This window comes from Diabrotica undecimpunctata, chromosome 2 (genome assembly GCF_040954645.1).
Source record: "Diabrotica undecimpunctata isolate CICGRU chromosome 2, icDiaUnde3, whole genome shotgun sequence".
Classification (NCBI taxonomy): domain Eukaryota; kingdom Metazoa; phylum Arthropoda; class Insecta; order Coleoptera; family Chrysomelidae; genus Diabrotica; species Diabrotica undecimpunctata.
This window is the reverse complement of record NC_092804.1, coordinates 40,494,366-40,517,601: the sequence shown is the minus strand read 5'-3', so window position 1 is coordinate 40,517,601 and position 23,236 is coordinate 40,494,366. Positions and strand designations below refer to the sequence as shown.

Below are 23,236 nucleotides of genomic sequence, written 5' to 3'. Positions count from 1 at the left end.
TTTTAAATACTTATGAATGTTGCATTTTAATTTGTATTCTATTATAATATTGAATTATGTTGCAGTGTATTGTATTTTTATATTAATAACAAAATAAACAATGAATTTTACTGCAAAGTATGTGTAAATTTTTTTTGCATTCAACTCCCTTCATTCATATATCAAAATAAAAATATACATTTTTATCAAAATTTTGATTCAATCCTTCATTTACTATACTCCTATTACAGGCAAATGTTGTTTATATACAGCAAACGATGCACCATATACCTATATACCTAATTCTGTTTCTCTTTCTGCTCTCTATTACCTATAGCATTACATATATGTAATGAAAATTGTGCAGATTGACCCCCATATAAATTTGTAACGGCGAACGCGTGTATAGAAGTATAACTTCTACCGTCAGTCCCACTGAACTGCCACACCTTTTTTTTTATCTTTATTTCATAAGATATACTCATGTACATTTCTGTTGCTTGTTCGGATTCGTAAAACTTTGACAAAAACATTATGTCTTTGAACTTGTCTTCATTAATAGCAATAAAGTTGAAGTACGATTGCATGGGTAGTTCAAATTCCGAAGGTGGCAATTAATTTGCCTTTTTAGCTTGAACGGAAGAACGGATGGGGTCCTCAAGTTTGCTACCATTATATGAATCTGAATTATATATCTTTTTTTGCATAGCAAAAGGAGCTTTTTTGATATATATATATATATATATATATATATATATATATATATATATATATATATATATATATATATATATATATATATATAATCAGCCGGCGTTTCCATTCTTTTTTAAGGTTAATAGGGCCCATATTTTTATTTAACCATTTTCCTACATCCACTCCTGAATGTAGGTCTCTCCCAATTGCTTCCATCTTTCTCTATCTTGCGCCAATCTAATCCACTCTTTGCCTGCCACTGTTCTTATGTCATCTACCCATCTTTTTTGAGGTATTCCCATGCTTCTTGTTGTCGTTCTTGGTCTCCATTCCAGAATTCTCCGTGTCCACCTGTTGTCGTTATATCGGGCTACGTGACCTGCCCAGCGTCATTTCATTTTTGCAATTTCTTCCACAATATCCCTAATCTCCGTTCTACGTCTTATCTCAGTGTTTCTAATCTTGTCTCTTAGTGATATTCCAAGCATGATTCGTTCCATTGCTCTTTGCGTTGTTTCTAATTTTTTAGCAGATTTTTTGGTAAGGGCTACTGTCTCCAAGCCGTAAGTACAAACTGGTAGTATGCATGTGTTTTACATCTTTTTCTTTAAGTTTACAGGAAGGAGGTGTTTTTCAAGATATATGCTAATTTGCCGAAAGCGCCCCATGCCAGTTGTGATCTTCTTTTAATTTTAGCATCTTGATTTGGTTTTCCTAGTTTGATAACATGACCTAGATGTACATAATGTTCAACATTTTCTATGGTATGATTTTGTATTGTTATATTTGTCTGGTCTCGGCTCAGTATTTTTGTTTTGCTGTAGTTCATTTTTAAGCCTACCGCTTCTGAAACTGCATTTAATTGTTGTAACATATCATTTATTTCTTGGATATTATCGACTATTAAAACTATGTCATCTGCGAATCGCAAGTGGTTTAAGTATGATCCGTCGACGTTGATACCCTTATTGTTCCATTCTAGTTTCTTAAAAATGTCTTCTAGAGCAAGGGTAAATAGTTTGGGAGAGATGGTATCTCCTTGTCTTACTCCCCGTTGTAGTTTTATGGGATTAGTTTTTGTGCTTTCGTCCAGCTTTATCTGCATGGTGGCATTTTCATATTATGTTTTTAATTATGTTAGTGTATCTTAAATCTATACGTGCATTTTCTAGAGATTCAAGCACTGTCCATAATTCGATGGAATCGAATGCTTTATGGAAATCGACGAACGCCATATGAATTGGAACATTATACTCGGTGCATTTTTCTATCAGTGTTCTTACGGTGTGCAAGTGGTCTATGGTACTAAAATGTTTTCTGAATCCAGCCTGCTCGATAGGTTGATAGAAATCGAGCTTATGTGTTAGGCGGTTGGTTATGATTTTAGTTAGTAATTTATACAGATGTGAGAGCAAGGATATTGGTCGGTAATTCTCGATGTTTGCTTTGTCTCCTTTCTTGAATAATAAAATGACTTCGGAGTTGTACCATTCTTGAGGAATCTTTCCTTCATCAATTACTTACTTTATAATAACTTATCATTGCTTATTATTTGTCTGTCGTAATATACATACTCAAGGAGAAGGAGAGGAACTAATGGGTTATAGATTGAGCGTATATATTCATAATCTCTTTCGGAGGTCCTCATATATCTATATAGATGTTATCGTATCTGCAGAAAGCAACACTGGGATTAAATTGACCTCGATGATTATTGCAACGACAGTTAGAATCTCTTGTCTTGGGTGCTGCCAGGCCTATAATACTGTCAGGACCATTAACGATGCTAATTGCTCTAGTTATATCCTGAGTACAAATCAAGGTCGTGCAAATCTCTGCTGTAGCTTTATCCTTGTTTCGCCTACTCCTTATATTCAATAAAATCAAATGATAAATTGGTTGGAAATTGTACAAAAACAACTATTACAATAATTTGTTATTAATTTAACCGATCAAAGATAATTTATTAAATATATTAATAATAATTACATATATTGTTCCACAGAATTGTAAATAATAATACTATCGTCATAACTCCTGAAATTTTATTAGAATTTGAACCATTGTCAGCTCTTAATAGACGTTTCGTATTTATCACATGTGTATAATACTTTGCTGATTTTTTTGGAGTTCTTGTACGGTTTGGATGGCTAAAGTTTACATGGTAGAGGCCAAAATGAGCTCTAAAAGATAAAACATGATAAGATGATAAAACATGATTTAAAAATATAATAGATAGTAACATAATATTGCTTAAATATACAGAATAAAATTAAAATACAAATAAAACCTAAAAAAAAATATTTTATTATTCAAATAACCTATGTGTCAAAGCTACTTCATATTATATTCTACAAAGAAAAAAATACAGATAGGCAGCTAATTTAAAAATAAATCTTTACATTTTATAATTGTATTGACAAAATTAGCCTTTTCAGACCCTCGGGTCATAATTATGCACAATTATTTCACCTAGCTTCATCTTTAAGAAATCTGGAATATTAATGTGAGAAACGTAGATCACTTGTAGGAGACAATTTGCAATGGCGGACGCTCGAAAACTTTCTCATGGTAAGTAAATAAAAGTCCAAGAAAATCCGTTGGCTTTTATATAATTTTTCTTAGACCATTAAAGCTTATAGACACGCCGTATGCTATACCCCCCGTTTCGAAGAGTGAAGCAAAGATAAATTGCTTTGCGCAGCTATGCGTGACGTCAGTTTATGGCAGAGAACGTTAGAAACTATAACTCTATATTTTTATAGAAGTGCTTATAGGTATTTGCAAACTTTTTATGTGTTAAGTTCCAATTTCAAACTTTTTCAATACAATATTTCTTTTTAAATTATCATATTATCTTTCAGTGCATTTAATTGTACGCAGCGACACAAAAAGGCGACAAATATATCATTTAATGGGTAAAAAAAATTCATAAATTAAACTTGGAAAACCTATCAGAAATTAAGCATACAAAGTGTTTAAAATAGACACATATGAGAGTCTTATATAATTGTTATTTTATAAGCAAAATTTAATGTTCAATTCAAGGAAAATGTGCTAAAATAAAATATCCATTAACTGAGAGATACATAAAGTAAACATTTTGAATAAAAAATCTTAAATAGAATGGCAAGTTTGGATCTGTAACATGAGAATCCGTCTGGCTTAAGGCAATAAATTATATTTAATAGCATCTTGGTGAATGAGAGGGCAAATATCAACATGTGATCATATTTACAGATGGGAATTTGCTAAATGAATAAACTTTTAGGAAGTTAGGTTTTTTTATATTCGCTATATTGGCATTTTTACGCGAATTCCAAAAACAATATAAAATCCTACGGCCCTTCAAACCTGAGGGTTTATAAAGTTAGGTGGTTAAATTGAATTAAATTTAAATTTAATTTAAATTTTATCTTCGACAAAAAAATACTACCTACATTCCAGATATAGAAAAGCTCTATAAACTAAGGTACTTCTGAGAATCACCTTCCCCCTTAAGGAATACATTCACTCGTACTTATGAATTTCAAGAAATTCTTCAAATCAAACTGAAATTCATAAGTATCTTGAAATTCATAAGTACGAGTGAATGCATTCCTTAAAGGGGAAGGTGATCCTCAGAAGTACCTACCTTAGTTTATAGAGCTTTCCTGTATACGACATGTAAGTAGTCTTTTTTCGTCGTAGATAAAATTTAAATTAAATTTAAATTCAATTTAACCAACTAACTTTATAAACCTTATACTAACAGCTGACTGACTATTTAGTGCAGCTTCCATCAGATTGATGATGCCCAATTGCTCTAATGCCCCAATACAATACTTGGTTTGTCAATCTCACTCATTTAATGGTATAGTTGCTCACTCAATTTGTTATTATTTAGTATCATTTACTGTGTTTCAGTTGTTTATTGCTTGTTTTATGTTGTTTTAGCTTTTAAATTTTATTACATATAAAAATAACGTACTGAGGCCTGATGATGGGGAAAATATTGTAACCCTTAAAACCGGTAGCCCAAAATTCACCAACTTTATTAAATAAAAACTACTTAAGATTGTGAGTATTGACTTATTTCCCGTATACTAGTAACTCCAGAACTGTTTGTGGTGAAATTCATTACTTGTACATATTTTTATTATAAAGTGAGGAATTGATATTAACACTGAGAATTTAGTGATGATTTTGACATAAACAGTCTTACCCGGATTATTTTCCATTCAAAACTGATGAGTGTAGAACTCTAAATAAAAGAAATCTGTACATTTTTAATTTTGAAATGAATTTGAATTTCGCTTTATTAAAATGGAATGAGAATAAATTGCCAATAATGAGTTTTTTGAAAACTTGTTAGCTAATGTTGTATCATAATTTCTATTATTTTTTAAGTGTCAAAAAAGGTAATATCTGATGAGAATTGAACCTTAATCTGCTGATCAATATACCAAGTCTCTAACCATTTTACCAACTCTACACACAATAATTTTTTTTGGCCAGAACGTACCTTTTAGTTTAGTAAAATATTTTTGTTAAATAATTTTTATTATGACCTTGATTTAAAATTAAAATTGCTACTAATTATTGTTTTTTCGCTAACATCTGTCTTAATTTATTGAAATATTTGTTGTAACATGTGAAATTTAAAAAAAAATGTTATTTAACGTTATACGTATCATTATGACTGAAGTTAACTAGCCACGTATAAAATCTAGCTAGCTTTATCTCGTACTATCCTACAACTTAATATCTTTCACTTTTTGCTTTATTTTGTCGTATTTCAAATAAATAAAATAATTTCAAATTTTAATATTTAATTATTGCAAAAAAAACACATGTGATATTCGAACCCTGAGCATCCGCGTAAAAGTACGGTATTCATACCACTAAACCACCAGTCTTCGATAATTCTTTAGTGACATAAGTGTATGAGACGTCATAAATCATAGTAGAAGATATTCTTGATCAATAAATAAATTTTGGAATAAAAAATTACTACCAACTTAACTGTTTTTACTTACATTTGCTTTATTGTCTTCAATCAATTTTTACTTTATGCGAAATTAAAAAAATGTTATTGTTTAACGTCATAAGTATAATTATGACTGAGATTAACTAAAACATAAGCTAATGTCTAAAGGTGGGAAACTACCGATAGTCCCAACGTAATTTAATGTAAATTACACAGGTCTGCGACATAAAAATTGTTTAAAATTGAATAAGTGATTTTTATAGTATTTTCAACGCTAATTTTAGTGAAAAAGTGAAAAACATTCCATCACGTACAGTTATTCCACAAACTGCTTGTCTATTTTTAGCTTTTTTTCGATATTTTTATACATAGTTCCGGACTCTAGTGAGTTTGAATTTGTGTTTTTTTGGATCTTTATGAACTGTTTATTAAGCTCATAGTACTTTTAATAAGTATAAAAAATACTTTAAGGTATTTTCAGTTACTTAGCTGGTTTTTTACTATACAAGTTGTATGTAAAATAAAGAGTTGATTAGGATAAACCACTGAGCATCTTTTATGTCAGTGCCTGTCTGCCACAGTGCCCATCCCCCTCTCCATCACCAAGCAGTGAGCTTCTGCTACCTGTTTTTCAGTTTACAGTATCTCTTCACTCTGTGCTGTTCACGTGCTGTGGTTACTAGTGATTTGTAGTAGTGATTGTGAGAGTAGTATTAAATGATATCTCGTGACACAAGGATAGTTGGCAATAAAGTGTGAATCAAATAACTTTCAGGGATTTTTTATCGAACTACAAAGAACATAAATTCAAGGTATAAGCCTAAACAGATTGTTTTCTTGTGGTGTGAAGTTGTTTTATGAAAAATGGCTACCAGAGGATGTATCAACTCACCAGATTGCTTCTGCTACATTTGTGGTAACTATACAGTTAAAAAGCAACAAAGAAATATTTCCGATTTTGTTGAAAAGGTATATTTTGCCTATTTTGGAATAAAGTTGGGTGATCAAGACAAGTCTTGGGCCCCACACAAAGTTTGTTCAGTGTGTGTTGAAGAACTGAGACAATGGTTTCAAGGTAAAAAGCAGTCATTTCGTTTTGGATTACCAATGGTTTGGAGGGAGCCCAAAAACCATAGTGATGACTGCTATTTTTGTTCTTGCAATGTTCAAGGTTTCAATTTGAAAAACAAAAACGATATATCTTACCCTAACATCAAATCAGCCATTCACCCTGTTTCTCATGGACCTGAAGTACCAATACCCTCTCCTCCAGTTTCTTTGGATGGTATTTTAGATGACCACGAGCCATTGGCTCAGCTAGGTGAAAATGAACAGACAGTGATGGCTACGATCCTGGCACAACCGATCCCGTTCCATTCTCACAATCTGAACTGAATGATTTAGTTAGAGACCTAGGTCCTCCTAAAGGCTCGGCAGAACTTTTAGGGTCTAGATTAAAAGATAAAAATATGTTGGCTCCGGGTACGTCCTCTTCTTGGTATCGTTCCAGGGAAAAGAAGTTTGTATCTTTTTTTTTCTCAAAAAGGTGACTTGGTGTTTTGCAGTGATGTTCCTGGACTTATGACACGTTTCGAAATAGAATATGCTCCTGATGAGTGGAGACTTTTTATAGGTTCTTCAGAAAGAAGCCTTAAAGCAGTGCTTTTCTTCTTCTTCAAGTGCCATCTTCGTTCCGAAGGTTGGCGATCATCAGGGCTATACGTATTTTCGAAACTGCTGACCGAAACAATTCGTTGCTGCTACAGCTATACCATTCCCGTAGATTCTTTAGCCAGGAGTTTCGTCTTCTTCCTATGGACCTTTTTCCTGCTATTTTCCCTTGCATAATTATTCGAAGCAGTTCATATCTTTCGCCTCTTGTAATGTGTCTCAAGTATTGCAGTTTTCGTTTTTTGATCGTAAATATGACTTCCTTTTCTTTATTCATTCTTCTCAAGAACTCGACATTTGTGAGTGCTTTTACACAATGGCAATAAGTATGCTTCTATGCCAGTTGGACATTCTGTTTACTTGAAAGAATGTTACGAAAACCTCGAACTGGTTTTAAACAAACTCTGCTATTCAGACCATAAATGGACACTATGTGGTGATTTGAAAGTGATCTCAATGCTGCTTGGTCAACAAAGTGGTTATACAAAGTTCCCTTGCTTTCTCTGTGAATGGGACAGTAGATACAGAAAGCAACACTACATTAAAAAAGTTTGGCCCTTGAGAAAAACCTTACAGGTGAGGGTTAAAAATGTTGAGAGGAAAAGCCTTGTGGATCCCAAAAAGGTATTACTACCACCACTTCACATTAAGTTGGGGTTAATGAAACAATTTGTAAAGGCGTTGCCAAAAGAAGAGGAGTGTTTCAAGTATCTTTGTGGACAGTTTCCTGGTTTATCCGAGGCAAAACTAAAGGAAGGAGTCTTTGTCAGACCAGGCATTAGAAAACTGATGAGAGGTCCCAATTTTATGGACAAAATGGAAACAAACGAAAAAGCAGCATGGACATCTTTTAAACTAGTTGCTACCGGTTTCCTAGGAAACAAAAAAGATCCTAACTACAAAACAATCGTCGCAGACATGCTCGACAACTTTAAGAAGCTGGTATGTAACATGAGCATTAAAGTTCATTTCCTCCATTCACATCTAGACTACTTCCCTGCAAACCTTGGTGATGTAAGTGAAGAGCAGGGTGAAAGATTCCACCAAGATATCAAGAAAATGGAAAGAAGGTATCGAGGAAGATGGAACGTCAACATGATAGCGGACTACTGCTGGATGCTAAAACGAGATGACCCTCAACGAGTACACAGCTGGAAAAGCAATAAAAGAAGCTTCGACGGAAAGCAAAAGCGTTACTGTAAGGACTTATGAGCTTAAAGAGAAATGTAAGTGTACTAGATATGTAGTTTATAACATGTATTATACATGAAATAAAATCCTTTAACTTAAGAAAAAATTTGAAAAATTGCTAAAATTTTGTTATTATACCAAAAAGTAATTCCTTTTTTGTGAGAAAACCTTACGTGATAGAAAAAAATGGATTGCATTTTTGCAATCAGTGCTGAAAAAGACATAAAAACCAGTTATGAAATTCCAAATAATTTTAAAAAATTATTTTTTTTTGTAAACCTGTGTTATAGGTTTTTATCGATATTTTCCCACCTCTACTAGTTTCTCCTCTTTTTATTTCACAACGTATTATGTTTTCCATCTTTTGCGTTATTTTCCGATTCTTGACGCACATATTACTGTATAAAAATGTTAATCTAATAAATACTGTCTACCTAAATGTTAATGTGTACATCAGAACTTACGCATATCCATCAGTCCATTCTAAATTATCCAATAAACTCCATACTGTTACTCCTATTACTTTTACGTCGTAGTTGTACATCGCTTCGAGGACTGCATAAAATGCTTCCTAAAATAAATTCTATATTCCTTAAAAATTTTTGATTAATTAATTAATTTAGATTAAATAACTATCAAACAAAATACCTTTTTTTACAAGTCAGAATCCAGACCAAAGCTGCCTTCAAAAATTCAAAAATTTTTAAAATCAAATGAGTTCTTTTTTTAAATCTTTACTAAATAAAATGTAAACCAAAATTTACGCAAAATTTGAATTAAATAGAAAACACTGTTTTTTTAAATTGCAAGTTTTTCTATGACCATAAAAATGAAAAATAACTCACTAGCGTTTCTGGAGGTGTTCACAAAGGAGGGTGTAATCTAACTGAAGTCTACAGAAAACCAACCCACACCAACAAATATTTAAATAATCACTCAAATCACATTAATATGTAAAGAGGAATCTAAGATTTTAATCAAAAATGATTTATTTTCGCAACTTTCGTATGCAATTTTTGAGTTTTCCCCCAAATGAAGTCAGTTTCTATAAAGGTGTTAAATAAATAAATATTACACGACTTTTGTTATTTTGAAGCAAAGCTTCTATACTAGCGCTGTATTATTTTTTTCTCTACAGATAAATGATTATGTGAACGTCACGGAACTAGCACCACAAAATGGCGTCGTCGACATCGATACACTACTCTCGATTAATTCGTTTCTAGTCATCATATAATTAGTTCAGGAAATGAAACTCGAAAAAAGTTAAAACCTCGCAATTTTTTCGTCCTGCATGGATTGAGTTGAAATTTTAATAGAAGGTAGGTGATAGCCCAAGAATCAAAATCTATATCGAACCGAAGTGCGCTGAAGGGTTTTAGGGGTGAAAACTACCCCTAATTGTCAAAAATTATAAAATAACATATTAAACCTGAATATGGGTAAGATTTGGTTTGAATTAGTTAAATAATGATTATTTTATACTTTTGAATAGAGTTCCATCATATTTCAACCCTTAAAAAGCAACCCTTGTTAGAGATTAATGTAAAAAAATTACTAATTCTAAAAAAATGATTTCGCCTTGATCGATTTGGATAAAAATTTGGATTTAAGCTCAACTCACCCTCTGTTTTATAGTGTTTGTCATGCCGATGAACCCTGATTGTTCTTAGGAGGGAAAACTACCCCTAATTTTCAAAAATTGTAAAATAACATTACAAGTCTTAAGATGAGTGAAATTTGGTTTGGATTAGTTAAATAGTGATTTTTTAAATCACTGTTTATCACTGGTTTAAATAGTGACATACTTTAAAATACAATTTCATAAATTTTCAACCCTTAAAAATCAATTGTTATGAGTGCTATAGGTGAAAACATTTTTTTGCCAAAATTTTGCAACTTTTCAACTTTTGAAAATCACCCTTTGCAACGTTGCAGTTTTTATAAACTAATTTAATAGATATAAATTGAAAAAAGTAGAATTAAATACAAACAAATTTATCAACATAAAAAGGCACCATATATTCTTATACATTTACATAAATAGTTGAAAATATTTACATTTATAGGTAAAACAATTATAATATTAATTTTATTTGTCATCAATTACATCTTCATCGTGATCTATATCATCGTCATCTTCTTCAATTATTGGTGGACTATTATTGCACCCTTCACCTGAGCACCCAGAACAAGTAGAGTTACAGTATAAACCAAGTTTTCTGCACCCACATGAAACGCCACATCCTTTTTTGCATTGGCAAAAAATAATTTTCAAAAGTTCATCGGGTGCAGGTTGGTTGTTCATGCGTACGGGTAATAACAAACCATCTTTGGAACACCATCCTTAATCTGTTGCTCTGATATTTTCATTGCCAAGCCACTGTTGAATTTGGTAATAGCATCTTTTTGAATGCTCATCTAAGACATCAACAATACCGGTTTTGTAGATTATTATGCTCCGAAATGTAGTGTACTATACTAATGAAATTTTCCGGAAAAAAAATTAATTGGTTTTTTTAACGTATTTTCTTCTTTTTTAACGATAGAGTATTTCTTCAGAAACGATTTTGTAGAGGTTGTTAAGAGCTACAAGGATCTGTGAATTAAATCTTTTTGAAACCCTTGGTTTTTAAATGGGGTGAGTTTAAAGGGCGCGAACAAGATGGTGCTTGATCGTAAATCGATGCTTTAAACGGCTATATCTCGCCAAATATTCATTGTACAACAAATCTAAATAAAGGAAAATTTTAGTCATTAAAAAAGCTACAATTTAGTATATTTTTATTTTTTTTCATATATTCAGTATTTTCGGGGATATTTAAAAAAAGAAGGGTAAACATATGAAATTGTAAATCATTTCTCGCTTTAAGCTGTACTTTTTCTAAAACTAAGCATTTTAAATTGGTCAAACTTCTTGGACGTATTAACAATACATGTACAAAGAGAATTGCAGAAGGGTGAAGATCAATTTTAATTATGGAGGTAGTTAGGGGGTTGTTTTCATCGATTTTTTCGTAAAAAATGAGGTATTGACCTTATTTTCATCATAACTCACTCAATTTTTGAGATAGAGTCTTTTTTTATGATAGGTCTATTTATGCTCTTTAAAAAAGGTTCTATGGGATTTCTTTTAAAAATGCATCGTTTTCCCGATATTTGACTTTGAATCTTTCAAATTTGGCATTTGAAGAAAACTGCTGAACATTGATAGGCCGTATTTCGGTTCCTATTATATCACAAAAACATTTTAAAAAATGAATTCTATTTGTATTTTTAAAAGCTACAAATTTGTTTTCTACAATTTTTTTGATAAAATGCACCATTTTCGAGTTATTCGCGAAGAATCGATTAAAAACGTCGATTTTTTCGTCTAAAAGTTGTTACTTTCAATCGCGAATAACGCGAAAAATATCAGTTTTACAGAAAAAATGTATAGAACATTTTTTGTTTAGAATCACTTTTTTAATCGAAACCTGTAGGTGAAACGTAAAAAAAATTTTTCACCCCCCAGATGGGGTGGCAACCACCCCCAAGGCTCCAAGGCTTTGGCGCACAGGACGAAAAAATTGCGAGGTGAAATGCTTCATTTCCTGGACTAAATATTTACTCTGAGTTGGTGTAAATTAAAAACTGCATGAAAAATTAAGTAGCAAAATACAGATAATATATGAAAGATGACAAATTAAAAGTACATCTTTCAATAAAATATATTAAATTTCAAAATTTAAAAGTGATCATAAATGTCATCCAATTAATAACAATATAAAATCGTCTGTTTAATACCGCCTGATTTCATATTGAATTTAAAGTGAACATTAAATAAATTCAAAGTTCACTTTGTCTTTCTGTTCTCTTGACTATGAATTATTCGTAGTGAAAATTTTTTAATTAAAATTTAAGTAATAATAGAAAAAAATTGATATTTTATTTTAATTGTCTATTTTACTAATTCATTAAATTCTTATTAGAATACCGGTTTCCAAAACCATATTCAAGCTGAATTGTTTGCTTTAAAATATTTTTTAAAGCCGAACCTGATGTTTTTCTAGTTTTAATAAATCAGTTGATTAGCTGGTAGTAGTCTAATGTTTGACCAAAATATGAGACACATCAAATTTACCGTTAAAAAGCTATGACTAATGGAAATTTTAGTCAAAATTCACCCTGTATAGTATTAAGCAATAGGAGCAGACACTTTTTGTTGGTCATTTATTATTTCCCATAGGCCTAAATACGTGGTAGGAGTATATAAAGTTCCTCATGACTCACCCTGTATAATAAAAATATAATAAAAACTATATTACCTAATAGTTGTGTCCAGTTTTTACATGACCGTTAAAATGATGTATTATATAGTTACCATTGTATACGTACTTCATAAAAGTCTATTCTCATATCATCTTCTAAGGAAGACCCGTCTTCTGAAGTGCCTACTTCTGTAATGAGTATATCAGGATCCTTGTATTCGTCCTTAATAAATTTTAACATATTTTCTACACTCCAAGGTACGATCTATAAATTCATAATGAATCAAAAGGAAAGAAAAGTGTGCAATTTATTTTAAAAGAAAATAATAGATTGTTAAAATTATTGTTAAAATCTAAAAAATGTGATTTCTTATATATACAAATACATTTAAACGGGGTTGGAATAAAGTATGGAACCAATTATTATTAAATCGTTTTCGTTCATGGCCACCAAAGTAGATGACACCTCTGTCCGTTAACCACTGCAGTGGTAAAAATTTAGGAGACATTCGTTGGACTTTCCGAGTCTGAATTGTGTATCAGCCCGAGTATCTAGCGAAACAGGGATGCCGAAATGACATGTCATAACACTCTGTTGATACCCATTCGAGCACGGAAAGTTTAACAAACTTGTCCTCCTAGGCCATTTATTTGACTATTCAATTCAACAAACCGATAGTAGCTTTTACTAAAAGATGTAATCTTTTGCACATTTCGTATATCCCAGAGGACAGAAAACGATATTATTTGAAATATTTCAAAAATACTTCATTTTTGTTAGAGAATACTGTACACACATTTTATCTAAAATTTTATGTAGAATTCAAAAATAAAATTAAAAGTATAAGGTTGTATTTATAATACCAAAGTTGACGTCTACTTCTGGTATAACCAGAAGTGCCACATTCAGGACAACATTATATTTCAACTGGGCGTTATTTAAAAACTACACCTTCAAATTTTCAGATTTATAGCATAACTGTATCCGCCATTACTTTTAATTAAAGCTTGTCGCGCCACACCCCTGTATATGTGTTCTCCATGTTGGAGATATATATATATATATATATATATATATATATATATATATATATATATATTTAGTTTATCTAGATAATCTTTACTTAAATGAAATCAATGAAGTCATAACAAAAGAACTATTAAATGCAAGTTCAGAAGTGGCAACCGCTAACAGAAAACGAAAATCCAAAATAAGTGTAGAATCACAAAACATGCTGAAACAAAGAAAATATCTTCTGAGTCAAAACAAAAGAGACACTGCAGAATTTAAGGAACTTAATTGAGTAATAAGAAAACAGATAAAAGATGACATTAAAAAAAACATCAAGAAGACGGTATAGAACAAATCATAGAGAAAAACCAAAGCCTCAAATGCACCAAACCGAAACTAGGAAAGAAAAACATAATAACCATTAAAAATGAACAAGGACAACTAGAAAAAAAAGTAAATCTAATATTGCAAACTCAATTGAAAACTTCTAGCCGATCTGCACCGTTCCAGAAACGATCCTCCTAACTCCTCAAAGCAGAACTTGAAAAGGCAGATAACAAATGTCAACTAAGAAGTGATGCCCGAAATAAGCCACGAAGAAATAGAAAGAGCAGTAAAAGAAATAAAAAGGAATAACGCTACTGGAAACGACGGAATCTATTCCAAGGCAACATACCCAAAGAATGGAAGACTGCTAAAACAATACTAATACACAAAAAAGGAGACACCACAGATCTGAAAAATTATCGGCCAATTTCACTTCTTTCACAACTTTACAAAAACCTTTACAAAGATTATTACAAACAAGTTATTAACTAAATTTGACGGATATGAACCAGTAGAACAAGCCGGATTTAGAAAAGGGTACAGCATCTATACATCTATTTTAAAAATCCTAATAGAAAAGAAAATCTCTCATTATGTCTGGCTTTTATAGATTATGAAAAATGTAATTGTTATTTTCTAATCGATTTTATTAATTACTTTATTAGTTAACAAAGAACAGTGATTTAAGTAATTTATGTGTGGCAACAAAGCATTATTCCCCTGAAGAGTTTAAAATTTTAAGCAACGCCTTCTTTTACAGTGCGAAGCGGCATAAAAATATACCGATGACCGACAGTAATTATCGGACATTGATGGGGTGCAGTTCTTTGCATAAAATTATTTCGTCGCGAACTTTCCGTCGGTAAATCTTTAAGAAAAACTTACAATTCTGCTAAATTGGTGGCTCGTTCGAATTCATGCCGATATAATTTTGATTTTAGCATTCCTAAGAAATAAAATACCCAAGGTGCTAAATCTGGTGATCTAGGGATTTTATTACGGCCATTTTATTGTTCCTCGTGTAGAAATTATTCGTCCAGGAAATGTTTGTTCCAAATAATTTGTAACTTCGATTGCATGATGTGCTGGGCAACCATTCTGTTGAAACCAAACATCATCGAAGTTGACCGCAAGGTTTCGAACTGCTGGAATAATCTGATTGCATAATAAATCTAGATACTTTCGTCCATTAGGATTACCCGTAATAAAAAATGGACCAATTATATTATCGTTATAAATGCCAGTCCACACATTTAATTTCTTTGGGAATTGTGTTTTCACAGCAATACTCAAATGTTTCTTTTCCCTAGACCAATAGCGGACGACAGATGGATTATGACGTTTATGGATTGTGAATGAAGATTCATCGGAAAACATTTTTTAAAAAGTTATTGTTTTTAAAAAGCAGCAATAAATGACTGTATTATTTCTACAATAGAATGGTTCCCATAATACCATTTCACCATTTGAATCTTTTCTTTTTGAAAATACAGTAGAACCTCGATAGGTCAAACATCAATAACTTAAAAACCTCTATAACTTCAAAAAATTATATGTTCCCTTCCCATCGGAGCCCAAAACCTCTACAACTTAAAATACACAATCTCGATAACTTAAATAAACAATATCAATATTGGCCCTCAGTAACTTAAAGAAATGTTTTCAAAATCTCTATAACATAAAATTGTTTACCAATGACAGCTGAACAGCTTACTGTATCATAAGTTTTGATCACTGTTCTAGAAACATCGATTTAGGTACTGTGTGATACCTTGCTTAAAATAAGTTCAAAAAGAAAATTAACAACGCTAACATATGCTGATAAATTAAAAGCTATAGAAGCAGTGAAAAATGGATTTAAAAGAAAAGAAGTTGCGGCTCTGTTTGGAATACACGAGAGTACATTATCAATCATCATAAAAAAAGAAACCGAACTATTGAAAAAACAAGAATCAGGAGACAAAAATTGCCGAATTCCCTAATTTGGAACAGTGTTTGTTTACGTGGTTAAAACAGTATCTAAACAAAAACATCAGTATCAGTGGACCCATACTGAAAGAAACGGCTGTAGAGTTCGCTAATTCACTAAAAATCGATAATTTTAAAGCCAGCAATGGCTGGTTAGAGAATTTCAATAAACGAATGATTTAGCCTTAAAAAAATGTGCGGCGAAAGTACGAGCGTAAGCAAATCAGTCTGCCAAGAATGGAAATCTCAATGGAAATTGCATAATTTAGTGAATAATTATGATCCCAATGATGTTTTTAATGCTGATGAAACTGGTCTGTTTTTTAAATGTCTTCCCGAAAAAACATTAGCATTCAAAAATAAAAAATGTCATGGAGAAAAACACAGCAAGGAACGACTTACGATTCTGCTTTGTGCAAATTCTACGGGCACAGAAAACCTCAAACCTTTAATTAAATAGGTAAGTCAAAAAAACCTCGGTGTTTTGCAGGTTTAAAATCACTACCCATGGATTAGGAAGCCAATAAAAAAGCATGGATGACAGCAGAACTTTTTAAAAAATGGCTGATTAATATATATTAGCAAAGGGCAACTTGAAATAGAAACATTGTTCTGTTCATAGACAACTGAACAGCACACGGGGACATACCACCATTAAAGGCAATCAAAGTACAATTTCTTCCACCAAACACAACATCACAACTTCAACCTTTGGATCAGGGTATCATTAAAAATTTTAAAACATTATACAGAAAAAATGTTGTTAGAGGAATGATAGCTGATATGGAGCAAAATACGATTTCTTCTATCAATGTTCTTCAAGTAATGAGGATGGTGGACAAAACATGGCAAAACGTAACACTCCTCACAGTGAAAAACTGCTTTAGAACCTGTGGTTTTTCTTCAGAACCTCAAGAAATCATTTTGAAGAGGAAGATAATAATGATCCTGAATAATGGAATAACAACATGTACCGTATTTAAAGTTATAAAGACGATGAATTTAATGACAACCCACAAACTTCATCTAAGAGCATATCAATCAACGAAGCAAGAGTGCTATAACGACTGTACGATCATTTATAGAGCAGTGTAGAAGCATAAAAGATAACGTATTTTCTTCTCTATGTTATTGAAAATCAAATCGATTTGGAATCTATGAATTGTTTAAAACAAAAGAAAATCACAGACTTTTTTTAGTAGACTATACCTTTAATTATTGCTTTAACTTTTTGTAACGAATATAATAAATGAATGTAGTGTATGTAGTAATGTATTGTGTAATAAATGCCTATATTTTAATGAACTTCTGACCTATATTAATCCATCACAACATAGACCCTTGATAACTTAAAACCTCTATAACTTAAAATATTTGGTTTTTCCCTTGGAATTTAACTTATCGAGGTTCTACTGTATACGCTTGGTATGTTAATTATTTATTTTCAACCTTTTACCACGACAGCTAAAAATCAAATAAATATCTTACCTTATTGACCTTAAACCTGCTGTACAGATAAGGACCGCCTAATCTTTTGAGGGGAAGTGGTAGAGAGCGCAAATGGTTTATACTATTTTTCTGTCTACTGAAGTGCGTTATTTATTTAGCTCACGCTGTTGTCGCATCTCAATTTCTCAATTCAGTATTCTTTGTTAATTAATGAAGTAATGATATAATCGTTTAAAAAATAATACATGATTACTTCATGTAAGGTTTGTTGGGGCAATATTAATTTTCATTCTACAATGAACTGTAGTGGATTTAAACATTATGTTACACACATGTATCCGACTAATGTTTTAGAAGGAGTTATGTTACAGAAATTTCGCAACACTGCTTAAAAATTAGACTCGCTACTCCAAGTGCGTGGATTGTGTCTCACTCGTATTCAAACAATTAAGTGTTATCTTTGTTCCACATACTGAATAACGTATACGGTAGTTGAAAATTTGCCGAATCGGTATATATATGTGTGTGTATACGAATTGAATTAAATTAAAATTAGAATTATAATAAAAATAAATCGGTATAAAAGTTTCCGTTTGTATTCATTTGCTTTTACATTGTAGAATACAATTTTTATATTTTATGTTAATCAAAAGATTTTAATTATTCTTTAACTTACGGGAAATCCATTAACTCCGACACTAGTTCCAGGAAATTGAATGAGTTCTGCTTTAACATCAGATCGGAAACTAGTAACATTACTGGGAGCTTCGGGTACATCTTTAGCTAAATACGCAAAATAAACATTCAGCAAATACAAATCGGAAGTTCCTTTTATGTAATTGATCTCTTCTGGAGTAAATTCTGGTAATCGACTTCGATTATATCCTTCAAGCTCACTTCTCAATTTGACGCGTTCTTTCACGCTTGGAGGCCAATCACCATGATATATTGGATAAGAGTACAAACCACACTAAAACAGAATGTATTTTTAACATTGAGCACATGACTGAATTAGACGACACAATATCAAACCACGAAAATTTTTTTATGGAAAGTTAGAACTCTAGAACTCTAACTTTAATTTACACTCTCGTAGACACTAATCATTCGTAATATTTACGAATTTTTTCCAAAAAAGTAAAAGAAAAAATTAGGATGACATTTTAATAAATTTTTTAAATAAACAAAGGATTATTTTTATGAGTAACATATATTTTATGTACGTCACAGGTAACGCAACAACGAGCACGGTGTTCTGCGCAAAATTCTCGTTTGCAGTGATTGCAATAAAGAGACGTCATTCTTCTTTTTTTCGAGGGACAGATGCAGCATGTAGTTCGTTTGTTAGAAGGTTTATTGACATTAGTAACTTCCAATTGGTAAACAGACCATTATCTGGTAGTATCAAGAACTAATATCGGTGTGGAACAAAAACGCACGCAGAAGGTACCAAGAAAAAGAGACACAACCCCAAGAAATCGCACCAACGCAGTTATTAGGTCATACAAGTTAGCAGATAAGAAAATAGCACAGAAATACAAAAGCTATGTGAATAATAGTCTACAAAAGCACTTAAACCAGAACTATGGCTTAGAAGAAACTTGGCAAAAACTTAAAGAATCCCTCTTAGATGGGGGCAAGCAAATCTGCGGAATAGCTAAAATCAATAAAAACAGACAATGTACGAATTGGTGGAGTAATGAAATAAAAGAAGAGGTCAAATCCAAGAAGTTAGCGTGGAAGAAATATCTAGGGGACCAGAATGCAGAAAGCTATCAAAAATATAAGCAACAGAAGGCAAAAGTAAAAGACATGGTGATTAAAGCAAAAAAGAAAAGCTGGGAGGATTTTGGGAATAAGCTGGAGAAGGACTACCACACTAACCAAAAACTATTTTACAAAACTCTGAGAAGATTAAGAACAGAGAACAAACACCAAAACAAATTAAAAACAAAGATGGCCACATCCTCTGCGAGAACGAAAATATTATGAACAGGTGGAGGGAATATTTCGAAGACCTTCTGACTCAAAAAGACTATAATAATGAAATAGACAACACTAAAGAAAACCCATATGGGAACCCAAACCAAAACGAAATAACAATAGAAGAAATAAAAGAAATAATACTCAGGCTCAAAAGAGGAAAGGCAGCTGGCTATGATAAGATAACTGCGGAAATGCTAAAAAATATGGGAGAAAATGGAAATGAAATGCTTAGAAAAGTTTGTAATAAAGCATGGAATGAGAACAAGATCCCAAAAGACTGGGAAGTGGGCGTTATTCTACCCATTTTCAAAAAAGGTGACAGACGAGAATGCAGCAACTACAGAGGTATAACTCTCCTGAGTATCCCTTCCAAAGTTTACGAACGAGTACTGGAGAAAAGACTACTACAAGAAGTAGACCATAAGCTGGAGCAGTCACAGAGCGGTTTCAGGAAGGGAAGAAGCATCCATGACTATGTTTTTACACTCAAGCATCCAATACAAAATGCACGAAATACAAGCACGGAATTATACCAAGCCTTCATAGACCTCGAAAAAGCATTTGATAGAACCCCGCGAACCGAAATAGACAAAAGCCTAAGAAACAGAGAAGTAGACAGCAAACTAAGAAAAGCTATTATGAGCCTTTACAAGAACACAAGAAACAGAGTAAGAACAGATAATATGGAATCAGAAGAGTTTAGAGTCAATGATGGCTTACGACAAGGAGGTGTACTAGGCCCCATCCTGTTCAATATTGTACTAGATGATGTAATGAAAGAAACTAGAGAAGAAACATCGAGAATATTTGTTGGACATAGAAACCTGGAAATGATACAGATAGCGGAGTGCGCATTTGCAGATGACCTCGTCATATTTGGAAGAAACGAGGACGCACTTAAGAGAAACCTCCAGATATGGAGAGATAAACTCGAAAAACGTAACCTGAGAATTAATGAAAGTAAAACCAAGGTCATGGTATGTGGGAAAACAGACCAACATACAAACATTAAAATCAATAACTATACTTTAGAACAATTCGAAACCTTTAAATACCTAGGAGTGCAACTAGAGAGTAGGGGTACACAAGAAGCAGAGATAAACAATCGAATAGCAAACGCTTCCCGGATATACCACGCAATTAAGAGCACATTCCTATCGAAAATAGAAGTATCCCAAAAAGCAAAGATAGCTATCTACAACACAGTTTTTGTACCTATCTTAACATTTGGATGTGAAAGCTGGACTCTCACCACCAGACTAAAAAATAAACTGCAAAGTATTTCAATGAAATATCTAAGAAGAGTACTAGGGGTGACCAGAATGGACAGGATACGGAACGATGAAATAAGAGAACACCTTAAAGTCCAATCAATAGAGAAGAAAATCGAAGAAGCCCAACTGAGATGGTACGGCCACATGGTAAGGATGGATAAAAAAAGCCAAGTGAAACAAGTGTGGGAAGCGAGAAGAACCTTGAAAAGACCGAGGGGCAGACCCATGAAGACCTGGGACGATGAAATTGCCGCCATCCTAGACAGGAGAGGAGTCACCCAACACCTTAGGGTAGAAGGGTTATTGATTATATATATATATATATATATATATATATATATAGTAACTACCAAAGGAATTTAAATTATCTCGCTAATGAGAAGCTTCACCGAGTGTTACAAAGTAGGCATCGCAAAACTTTTTTCAAGTCATAATCTTGTGAGTTGTTGATGTAGATTTAACATGAAAGCCTTTCTTGTTATTGGCTTCTGATTATTTCTCGATAAATTATGATTATATATAATCCAAGAGTTTATACACGCTATGTTGATCATACCATAGAAAATACATAACGGCCATCTTCGAGTTTTTCGAGAACAGCTTCGATGGCCACACATTTGGTCCAAAGTGTCCACACCACCCTTTGTTTGGTTATAGTGCAATATTATTTCGGGTTTTTTAGTAGTTGAACAAACAACTGAGCCTTTATGTATTGTTGATAAAACTAGAACGATTTTGTTCTTTTTGGATTTATACGACAATAATATTTTCTCTCGGTCAAAGCAAAATTTTGAATTTCCAATTTCTCTGTTTTTAAGATTAATCAGAGGGTATCTCTCGTTTATTTTGCCACAAAGTACCAATCATTGTAAGGTTGTAAGGAGGCTTCAAAAGAGTATCTGCAAGATTAACTGAAGTGAACCAATTGTCCATTGTGACGTTTCGATAACTTCCGTAAATAGTTTTAGTCAACTTTTTAACACAGTATTCTCCTAGAGGTTCCGCATTTGTGTGCGTGTGTTTGCCGAAATACTGCTCCGCGTTTATCATGTACTTGTCCTGACTCCTGACATATGTAATTAGAATCTTTTAATTTTTTCAATCCTTACTAATTTGTAATATTGTAATTATTTGCAGCCATCATATGACAAGGAAATATTTTAAAGCGTATGCAGTCGCTAACTCAAGGTTTATTATTTTAGTTGTTTGGCTTTGTTAATTTTTTCTTATCCACCTTTTGGTGGGGCATATCGAAACCACATAAGTGGAACTTTCTGAGTCTCGGTAAGGACTTTCCAAAGTATATGGTCGACCATGCGATAACAACTTCAGCTGCTATTTAGAACTCAACGGCCACCTAAAGATACATACATGCAAGTATCTAGATTTAAGTGTCAGTTTAAAATTTTTGTAAAGCTGTAGGCAGATTTTGCTCTGTTTTTAATTTAATATTAAATTTTAATTTTATATTTTTGTTATGTAAAATAAAGATGACTAGTTGATATCTTGGTTTATTTGTTCGAGTCAAACTCATTTTTCAGATTTACTTTTAAGATAAGTCAATTAAATCTAGTAAATTTGGACTAGCTTTGATGAATTCGGTAGTTTCCTAGGATCTCGCTCAAACTACGATAGATTGGATCGTTCAGGGTCAAATTTTTTTAACCGATGATTGTCGCTGGTCTTTGTAGATTTTTCCAATTTGGTTTGATTTTAATCGATTGGTCAATGATTTTTCTTCTAAAAATTTTTTCCAGTCCTAGCCTGGTGTAAGTATCATATGAATGATAGTATCATGAACATAAAAGAGAGTTTTGTAGTGATCACGTAAAGGTCACGGCAGGAACAAAATTTTTAATATGGAGTTTGTCAGAATTAGCATATTTTAGCCCTAATTTGTTTAAATAAATACACAGGTATGAATTGTAATGCTTACTTCAAAATCAATATTTCTTCTAGCTGCATTAATATCTTCTTTGGAGTTTGTTAATGGTTGATACCATTCACAGTCTATGGTTAATGACATTTTAGCTAAAAGAAAAAATAAACTGAGTTACTCTGATTTTTTAATTAGTTCCAACAATTATTTAGTTTTAAGTTTTAGTAAGACTTATCTAATATTAGATGCTTATTAGAGCCTAGAATTTGTTGATACAAACATAGAATTAGATTGAAAAATCGAACATGAAACTTCTCTAAACAAAATAACTTTGATATTAATTTAATTATTATTCTATTTATTTTAACTAGCCATATTTTACAATTTGAAATGGATTTGTTAGTTATCAAAATATATACACAAAATAAACTTATATGGAATCACCATGTATTTCAAACCAATATTAATTTCTTTAAAAGAAAAACTTATTGTTGCGAAGAATAAAGGTTTCTATTGAAAATTAACAAACCAATAAAACAATCAGATAACCCAATTCAGTACGTTATAGACTATTTACTTTAGTTG

At 32.1% G+C, this 23,236-nt stretch overlaps 1 protein-coding gene across 2 annotated transcripts in view; it reads right to left on the bottom strand.

Annotated features, from left to right (window-relative positions):
- Positions 1–2,593: 2,593 nt before the first annotated feature.
- The window catches only part of LOC140434442 (myrosinase 1-like), a 78,632-nt gene continuing 57,989 nt past the window's right edge, over positions 2,594–23,236 (bottom strand). The window contains exons 4-8 of one of the 2 annotated variants that reach the window (XM_072522705.1): positions 22,709–22,803; positions 18,189–18,482; positions 12,884–13,021; positions 8,971–9,077; positions 2,594–2,858 (exon numbers count right to left, since the gene is read on the bottom strand). In XM_072522705.1, coding sequence (XP_072378806.1) covers positions 2,651–2,858; positions 8,971–9,077; positions 12,884–13,021; positions 18,189–18,482; positions 22,709–22,803 — 842 coding nt within the window. In that variant the 3' untranslated portion in view covers positions 2,594–2,650. The remainder of the gene's footprint in view (positions 2,859–8,970; positions 9,078–12,883; positions 13,022–18,188; positions 18,483–22,708; positions 22,804–23,236) is intronic. The other variant, XM_072522704.1, reaches the window with a different exon arrangement.